Source organism: Vidua chalybeata, chromosome 19 (assembly GCF_026979565.1).
Source record: "Vidua chalybeata isolate OUT-0048 chromosome 19, bVidCha1 merged haplotype, whole genome shotgun sequence".
NCBI classification, from domain to species: Eukaryota; Metazoa; Chordata; class Aves; order Passeriformes; family Viduidae; genus Vidua; species Vidua chalybeata.
In genome coordinates this window covers 4,391,089-4,400,666 of record NC_071548.1, presented here as the reverse complement: position 1 = coordinate 4,400,666, position 9,578 = coordinate 4,391,089, and the positions used below count along the sequence as shown (strand labels likewise).

Genomic DNA, 9,578 nt, shown 5'->3' with positions numbered 1-9,578 from the left:
CTCCGCTCTGCAGCCCCTCCTTGGCCAATCCTCCCAGTGTTTCCCTCTCTGGCTGCTTCGCAGAGGCACAGAGTCCCTGTCCTTTCCCTGCTGGAAGGAGCTGGTGCCTTCAGGAAAGGTCTTTCAGAGCAGCTCGTGTCACAGGGAACGGCTCCAGACCCTCCCACAGGGAGAGCTGGGGGTTTATCTTCATCATCACGCAGACAAACAGCTCAGCAGGAGTCCCTGTGTCCCCATTAACATCAGGGAACAGAAATACGAGCAAGTGATGCAGCAAATGTCAATCCTTCATCCTGTCTCTGTGATCCCAGAGAGCCTCTGGAGGCTGGGTGGGCAGGGAAGGAGATGGTCTGTGAAGCCCCTTCCACCTCAAGCTGTTCCATGATCCTGCAGGAATCATGATTACCCAGCCTTTCCCTCTCTGGTTGTGCTGCCCTGACCAAACACTGCTGGCTCTCCTACAAAAAACTCAGAGCAGCATCACCTCGTACATGAACAACTCGATGTGAGCATGATCCTCCTCCTCTCCCTCCTCTCACCCTTTTCACTGAGACCACAATTCCTCCAATGAGGTTGGTCCAGGCTCAGTCTTGCCCTCCAGGATTTTTCTTCCCCGTGGGTGGCATCTGGCCCCCAGCCATCTCCAAGGGTCACCCTGCCTCCCAGCAGCAGTGTGCCAGGGCTGGATCGAGGGCAGGACAGATCCTGTAAGCAGCAGGATGCCCCAACAATTGCCAGGCTGCTGGAATCTCCTCTTCCCAAAGCCAGACTGGCTCTAAACTGCTTGGAGGTCTGGGTCTGGAGGGTGAGGCTGCCACTGCTAAGCTCCTTCCCACCTGCCCAGCCCTCTCCTCCCAGAGAAGCTCCTGCAGCCCCCACTGACCCCCTTTCCCCCAAGGAGTGTGCCATGAGTGACCTAGTTACAAACCCCAGATCACAGAGAGGAGAGGAGGTTAATCAGCAGCAGTGCTGTGCTCCAGGGAGGGGACAAAAGACGTCCTGGCTGGGCTCTGGCACCCATCTCGTGCTTTTGGCTCAGGTTGCCATGGCCAAGCAGACATGGCTGAAACCATCTGCCGGAATTGTTTGCTCTCCTTTCTCAAAGGTAGAAGAGCAGTAAGATGCACCAGGCCTGCAAAGGCACGTGTTTATCTACTGCAGGTCAAAGCCAGAGTTCAAAGCCTGTTCCTCTAACCATTGCTGAGAACCCAAAAAAGCTGTGAAGTAGCATCCTTTCATTCCTTCATCCCTTCCCCAGCTCCCTGAGAGTGTCTGTGGAGAGAATCAGTCCCGTCACTGATGGCCCAAAGGGAATATACCAGAGGAAAGATATATACATGTATATTTGCATGTTATTAATATTATAGATATACATATATAAACACTTGAGAGCACAGAGCAGAACTAGCCCCTCCAGGCCCTGCTCAGAGCATGGAGCTGGGGCTGGCCACCCTCCACAGGAGCCCTGTATTGCTATTTTGAAAGAGCAGCAGCTGGCAGGTTCCTAAACCACAATGTCCTGCTCCAGAGGAAAGGCTGGAAGCACACTGGCTTCTCAGGAGCTGCTGGTGAAATAAAACCACTCTTGGCAGCTTGAGAGGGAGCACTGGGGGATAGAAGCAGCAGGTGGGCAACCTGGCAAGTGCTGAGAATACAGAGTATGTCCAAAGAGCCACATCCTGCTGGGAAGTTACAGCAACAACAGGCACCAGCACGAATGGTGAAAAAGGAGGTGAGGGAAAGGGAAATCAGAGCCCACAGCTGACCTTGCAGCAATGCCAAAATGCAGAGCCCTGCTGTTAGGTCATTGCCAGGAAAAAAGCATCATCTTGGAAACATGGGTCCCGTTGGCCAAGCCAGAGAAAGGTGCTAAACATGGATGTAAACAGCATCCAGCTTGGGAATTATGCAATTACGTGAGTCTGAGAGAGAAACCTCTCCAACGGCGTCACACAGGGAAGGATCCCGATGCCATCTGAATCCCGTGATGGCAGACCCTGCCTCAAAGCCAGGGCTGCAGACACCACAAGCAGCTTAATCCGCTGAGCACCGGGCTAATGGGGCTCGGCGGGGCCGGAGACACAGCACGGCGCAGCTGAGGAGCCCCTGAGCTGCGTGTGCATGGCTTCATTCCCAAGCCCTGGCAGAGGGGGGGCCAAGCCGTGATTCATCTGCCTCCCACATGTCCCCCCTCGCAGCAAATCCTCCCCGGAGATAATTGCTGTCTTCCTGAGTGGGTACTCCAACAGAGGGACCAGCCCGGCTGCCGGGCCGCAGTGACAGCTCGGGGCTCTTTGAAGATGCTGTGAGAGCTCTAAATATGCAAATCTAGGCACACTGCTGTGGCTCTAATTTAATGGAGTTGTTGACCCTCTGCAGCTGTGTGGGAGCAGGAAGAGACAGACTGGAATGCGGCATCCCTGATTGACTATTCCAGCCACGGGCCAACCTCTGCTCTGCTGGGCTGTTTTAACGGCTGGGAGTTGCTCCAAAATGCCATTTCTGAAGAGCAAAAAGCTGCTGGGTCATATTTCTGTTTCGATTCAATGAAAAAACTTAAAAGAGAGAGATAAGGGTGTAGCTCCAGGTCATTTTGACCATGGCTGGAAGCTAAAGCAGGTCCAGAGCTGCCCTGAAAATGTCTCCAGTGGAGCAAAGCCAGCTCTGCCTCCTGCTCCAGGCTTCTTTCAGGGTTGCATCTGGTTCCCAATGATAATGATGATGCCAACATCATGCTCCTGCCTGGGATAATCTCTCTTTTATTACATGTGTCCTGATGGAGACAAACATTGCTGGTTCTGCCTGTCCAGTTTCTTATTTAACAGCTCCCAGGAACAGAGGGCTGCATGGGGGAGAGATGCTTGGATTTTGGAATAAACTCCTTGGGCAAGAAACCTGAGATGTGACTCCTCATCCTAAAAGGAGTCAGCTGAGAAACGCCCCCCTGCTCAAGCCCAAGCAATGATCATGCCTGGCACAACCAACAGCCTCTCCATCCTTCCCCAAATAAAGCTCATCCACTCTGGGCAGGGCTGCCTTTGGCTTCCTATGGGCTCCTGATGCTGTTGGAGAGGTCAGGATCAGGCACAGGACAGTGCTCCCTTTCCTGGCTGAGTCCCCAGCTCTCCCTACCCAGCCCGCAGAGCAATCAGCTAAATGCTTTATCCCTCTGCGGCCAGTCACACCAGGGAAAAAAAAAAAACAACAAACCAAACCAAAACAAAAAAACCCTGAAGTGATCCCTTTGCTGGCCTGACACCTTAAAGCCTCTCACCTCTCCCTGTCTTTCATCAGAGTTTTAAACTCCTTAGGATGTCATCACGTGCTCCATAAATAACAAATATATATAAGCAGGGGCTGTGGAGGATGCAGCAGACAGAGGAGAGGAGGCAAAAACCCGGATCCTCCTCTCCTGCCGGCGCTGAGACGGCATCCCTGGAGGCAGGCGGGCAGGGAGCGGCTCAGCGACCCTGGCTGGTAAGTACCCACATTCCTGTCACATCCCAGGGGCACCGACAGCCTTGGGGACAGCTGCTGGTCCCCTGGCCACTGCAGCTTGCTCCTGTGTCCCAGGACCCCAGAGGGGTGGGAGGCTGGTATACAGAGCTTGGCTTGCTGAGAAGTGGTTTTGGCACAGGGGAGGGTGTGACTCTCATCCCAGCACCCCTACACTTCCAACATGTGCTTCCAAAACCCAGCTGCAGGGACTCTTCTCCCTGAAACCCTCCCTGATCTCTGAGCTCTTTCACACAGAGTATTTGATTTTAAGACTGGGTGAATAACTCAGTCCTGTCAACTAATTTTAAAAATCCAGCTCCAAATCCGGGCAGACAATTCATAACTTAGTAAAAGATATTGCCAGGGGGGCTCTGTGCACCTGCCTGCTTATTTACCTGTGAGCATCTCTCTGTACCATGGGGATGCTCTGATTTCTGGTGCACAAACACAAGTAATGGCAGGAAAAATTTACAGAGCAAGCTCTTGGTTCACTGCTACGACACACAGACATAGTGGGCTCATCTCAGGCAGGTCTGGCAAGGAAGCACAGCACAAAATTCAGCCTGGGGTATAAGTGACTTGAACAAATACAGAAGGCTTTGCTGGAGCATCAGAGGACAGATGAGCCATGGTGAGAGAATTTTCCTCATTGCTGTTTCTCACTTACTCTGGGACCTGGGCAGACTTTCCTTCACTTCTGCAGGTTTGATGCTTCCCATGGTACCCCCATGGCTGTGCAGGGCTCCTGGTTTCTCTAGGGTTAGGGAGCGCTGTTGGTTCCTCTATGCTCTGCAAGTTCTATGTATCACCCCTCCCCAGAAGACCTTAAACTCTTCAGGGAGCTGAGAAACAAAGCAAGAAGTTCATTTCCAGAAAACAAATATAAATATGTCAGCCCTTCAGCTGTATAACCTGGGTTGCCAGGAATAACATGCTGGAGGGGAAAAAATACAAGGAAAACAAGCAAGGAGCAACCTTTCCCCTTCCCTGACTGCTCCAGGGTGTTGCTGGTTGGGGTCTCAGGAAATTTCTAAAAATAGCTGGAGGGACCTGATTGCCCTTTCCCAGTTTTCTCTAATGGGATTGGAGCAGCCACTGAAATATGAGGTTTTGAACCTTCAGCTCCGTGGATGTCCCTGTAGAATCTTCCTGTGACTCAGTTGTTTCCAGCCTCTGTATGCTCTGGGATAAAGACTTGCTCTTGGGCAGTGAGCACTGAATGGTGCCTGTTGGAGAGCAAACACCCCTGAGGAACCTGGGCTGGTGGAAGGTGTCCCTTCTCCCTGCAGGGGGGTGAACTGCATGGCCTTTAACAGTCCTTTCCAACCCAAACCATTCTATGATTCCACTATCCAGCTCTGTAATTCCCATGGGAACTGAAATGCTGGCCCTGCCTGAGGCCATATTCAACTGCCCTCTCTGCCCTGCCATCCCAGCACAGCCATCCCAGCCTGATCCAGCAGCATCCCCAGAACTCACCCCAGGCACTCAGCACCCCCAGGATCAAACCACCACTGCATTTTCAAGGTCCCCTGAGCTTACCCTCTTGCCTACTCTGGGATTTATTCATGCAGATGAATCCCTAATCCAATCAGTAGGACAAGGTTTTCCAGAAGATTTGATAATAAACTCTACAAACATTAGACCTACCCCCTGCTCCCCCAGCACCCCACTCTCCCTGCCAGCTCACCCTGCTTTACTTTCATCCTGCAGGAGCATGAACCATCCATTTCCAGCATGAGTTCAGTCAGTCCTTGGTGGCTGGAATGAGCACTGGGGATGCTAAATAATTCCCCTGCCAAGGAAACCCTCTGTCCCTGATGGATCTGCTCCCTTAGATGCACACCCACAGCCAAACCAGCGATTCATTGAAAATAAATCCTGACCACCCTGTCTCACCTCGGGCTGGATAAGACTGGCATTTCAAGCATCCAGCCCTTGGCATTTCAGGATGGAAAATTCCCAGCTTGCGCCAGTTGTGCCCTGTGCAATGTTTGTGCTGGTAATGCTTTTGTTTCCATAAATCCTATTAGCTGGAGGCAAGCCTATAATTAGCAGGGAAAGCCGGCACCTCTGAAACAATAATCAAAAATGACCCAGCTTTGCTCTGGCTTCACTGGAAATTGCTTACATATTGCTCTGAGTTTGGATGGATGGTTGAATGGGTGGCTCTGATAGCCATTCCCACTATTTCTGCCTGCAGGATGCGTGTGCTTAGTGAAGTTGTGGTTCACTATGTGGTTCTCTCTGGGTTTATTAACTTTGTTCACTCACACGTGAAAGCAGAGGCAGATTGAAGCTACAGGCTCTGATCCAGGTCAAGGGATTTGTCTGGGCTGTGCAGGATGGGTGCTGCCAGATGACCTTGGGTGCTGGTGACCCTCTTGGAGGGGCCCGTGTTGAAGGTGGAGTGTCCTGGTCTGGGCTGTGTCTGGTGGGATCATGCTACCCAAAGCTGCTGGGGCAGGGGACAAAGCCTGAGGCCACCACACCAGGGAGGACAGCCAAGGCTTTCAGCCTCAGTCACCTGCTCAGCCCTGCCAGGGACCCACCTCTGCGAGGTGGACATGACCTGAGAAGCCAACAGAGGTTGAGCTGTGACACTCACCTGCTCAGTGAGTCAGAGAAAGTGGTAAATCCTGTCAGCCTGTGCTCTGGAGGAGGTGGCTCTGGCTCCCTGATGTGTGTCCCTGTCAGGGCACCTTTGTGACCTCCTACTCCAGCACAGCTGTGCTGTTCCAGAAACACCAGAGCATCACAGGGAACTTTCACACAGATAGATGCTTATTTCACAGCTCTTGGCTCATCCCACCCTGCTTGTCCCCAGGGCAGCACCTGGACTTGCTCCAGGGTTCTCCTGCCTGGTGCTGTCATGGGCTGGGCAATGTTGGGCAGGATGCTCAGCCCCCCACCTGCTCCAGCTCTGACAGCTCTGGCCCCTCTCCCTGCTCTGTCCCACCACCTGGATCACTGTGCTTTTGTCCCCCTGGTCCCTGGGGTTAGCTCAGCTCATAGCTGGTGCCAGCCTCCTGTGTCCCTCGGCTCACAGCGAGGGCAGATGGGGTCACTGGGGGCAGATATTTGCTGTAGATACAAACACACATATCCATAGGAAAAGGGGGGCAAGCAGCCTAATCCTGTCTGTGAACAACAGATACTTCCACTGGCTAACAGTGCTGGAGGAGCTCGGCTGGAATAAAGGGTGTGGGAGCCGGCAGAGGCTGCCCCGAACCGAGGGAGTGGTGGGAAGCCAGGCAGGAGAAGCAGGAGGAGGAGGAGGAGGAAGAGGAGGAGGATGTCGGCACTCAGCGCGTTGCCCTTCCTGAAGCCGGTCCACCTGCGGTCGCCCCGCAGCTCGCCCGGGGGCCAGCGCCGGCACACGCTGCCCGCCAGCGAGTTCCGCTGCCTCAGCCCCGAGGACGCCGTCAGCGTGTTCGAGATCGAGCGTGAAGGTAAGGGGGACGGGGAATCCTGTCTGGTGCCCTCAGCTGGATCCCTTGGCATCTGTTTCCAGTCTCTTGTGCTCCTTGTAATGGCGAATTCCCCTGTGGGTGCCCTCGTGGGAAGGATGCGGTGGCCATGGCTTGTGGCCAGGCCACCACGGGCTCCCTAACGAGGTGGAGGAACTGGTTAATGTGGTTAATGAACTGGAGAACCACGGCCCCGGCTCACCCTGGGGTGGGGATGGTGGGAGGTGATGCTGAGTAGGACCTGGTGAGTGAGGAGCAGCTCTCCCAAAACAGCCCTGTGAAAGACAGGATAGGGAAAGGGGAAGTGGGAGGAAGGACACCATGCTCTGCCTCCTACTGCACAAGGGCACTTTGAGGTGCCACCCTGGCAACCTTTCCCCATTTCCTTCACCATAGCTTCCCTCACCCAGACTCACCCAGCCCATTTCTCCTTCCTGTCCAAGGGCAGGGGCAGCCAGTGAGATGCTGAGAGGGAGGGCTCAATTCAGCACCGGCTGCTGTAGCTCTGGAATCAGCAGAGTTAGGAGCCAGTCACTGGGCCATGGGCAACTGCCCCTGGAGAAGCAGAATTGCTCCCTGGAACCATCTGTGTCCCTCAGAACTCCTTTAGTCCTAGTAGGCAGCAGGACACATGCCATCTCTCCCCATCACATCCCACTTTCCCTCTCCTACATCAGTGCTGGGAGTGTTTCTGTCTCTCTGTGTGCTTTGTCTCTCTCACTGTGTTCACCACTGCCCCCCTCCAGCCTTTATATCGGTTTCTGGGGACTGTCCCCTGCACCTGGATGAGATCCGCCACTTTCTGAACCTGTGCCCGGAGCTGTCCCTCGGCTGGTTTGAAGAAGGGCGGCTCGTGGCATTCATCATTGGCTCCCTCTGGGACCAGGAGAGGCTCAGCCAGGTATGACCCAGTCCTTCCCACCTCGTGCACCACCAGGGAGGGCACCAGCTGCTATGAGGGGAGCAATCCAGGACCCCTTGGGGCACCTCAGCCTCAGGGGAGAAGGGGTAAATCCCACCTCAGATCATTCAGTGAAGGGTGGGATAAAGGCAGGGGTGACTCTTCCCTCAGGCATGATCAGGAGGTTCCATGGATCCAAATGTTTGGCTTCTCCTTCTGCTAGAGACCCTCCAAAACCTGTCTCCTCCCGGGGAAGTGTTTGAGTGGCCCATCAGGGCACCAGCCCTGCCAGAGCCTGGGGACCAGGAGAAGCTCTCTGGGGCCCTGAGGCTACTCCCAAAATCTTCTCCCATGACTAACTGCTGCAGGGCTGTTCTGGTAGAAATGAACTTTCTCATTAATTAATTTAAACTATGCTGTTAAAAAAATATGCCAAGTAATTCCCCTCAAAATTCATTTTGAATTTAAAAACCCTCAGAGGATGATGGGGGGAGGTGAACAGGGATGGGGAGGATGTGGACCCTGGTCCTTTGGGGTGGGGAATAAGAAGCAGGATGGGACTGCCCGGTCCTGCTGAGCCCTGTTTCCCCCTCGCAGGCAGCACTGACCCTGCACAAGCCGCAGGGCTCGGCCGTGCACATCCACGTGCTGGCCGTGCACCGCACCGTCCGCCAGCAGGGCAAGGGCTCCATCCTGATGTGGCGCTACCTGCAGCACCTGCGCTGCCTGCCCTCCGCCCGCCGCGCCCTGCTCATGTGCGAGCCTTTCCTCGTGCCCTTCTACCAGAAGTGTGGCTTCCAGGCGCTGGGGCCCTGCGGGGTCACCGTGGGGGACCTGGCCTTCGTGGAGATGCAGCACCCCGTGCGGGGACACGCCTTCATGCGCAGGAACAGCGGCTGCTGAGCCCCGCTGCCCCGGGGGATGAGAGGCTGCAGCCCCTCTCCATCCCCTCCACTGTGAGCCACCTTCCCTGGCTGGCCCTGGCTACAGCTGCTCCCTCTGCCACATCTGCCTTCCAGCAACACCAACCTGGCCCCATCCCATCCCTGCAGGGCTGGGCAGGAATTCCTGCCAGATCCTGCTGGAAGCATCAACTCCCTGGGCTCTGCTTTAGCCAGGGCTGCGCTGGCAGGTCTGGGTGGGCTGCAGGGCCACCAGCCCCCTGAGATGGAAAGGCTTTGCCCTGGGAACAGCTGGGGGCTCTGCTGGTCTGGGGACACTTCCCCCCACCATGGTTTGCTGAGACACCCAGCAAAGCCCCTGCAAACATGGCATCCCAACCTGGCACCCCTCCCACCATCACCACCACCATGAGCGGAGCACACCATGGCCCAGCCCTCCCTGAGCAGCCCCCAGACCAGGCAGGGGCCGTGGCAGCCACCCCCCTGCCCACAGACGCCCTTCCAGCCCCCTTGGAGCACACCCTCAGCTGCACATTGCAGAGCCTCCCCAGGGAACCAGTCCAAACCATGGTCCTCCCTGTCCCAGACCCACAACCAGCCCAGGACAAGCCTTCTGCAAACAACTCAGGTTGTTGGAAAGCAGCAAATAAAGATGTGGTGGCCATTTTCTACACAGCCCATGTGTGTTCCTGCCCTGCTTTGATCATGACCTCACCACAATGGCCAGAGGGAGGGCACCAGCTGCTATGACGGGAGCAATCCAGGACCCCTTGGGGCATCTCACCCTCAGGGGAGAAGGGGCAAATC

At 55.1% G+C, this 9,578-nt stretch overlaps 1 protein-coding gene across 2 annotated transcripts; it reads left to right on the top strand.

The window, feature by feature from the left end:
• The first annotated feature begins 2,468 nt into the window (after nucleotides 1–2,468).
• AANAT (aralkylamine N-acetyltransferase) lies at nucleotides 2,469–9,425 on the top strand. 2 transcript variants are annotated; one of them, XM_053960320.1, is made up of 4 exons: nucleotides 2,469–3,477; nucleotides 6,653–6,950; nucleotides 7,715–7,869; nucleotides 8,467–9,425. In XM_053960320.1, exons 2-4 carry the CDS (start codon nucleotides 6,794–6,796, stop codon nucleotides 8,770–8,772), a joined length of 618 nt encoding a protein of 205 aa, XP_053816295.1. In that variant the 5' UTR covers nucleotides 2,469–3,477; nucleotides 6,653–6,793; the 3' UTR covers nucleotides 8,773–9,425. The 2 variants fall into 2 exon arrangements, with proteins under 2 accessions (XP_053816295.1, XP_053816296.1); XM_053960321.1 differs by lacking the exon at nucleotides 2,469–3,477 and adding an exon at nucleotides 3,983–4,129.
• Nucleotides 9,426–9,578: the final 153 nt, after the last annotated feature.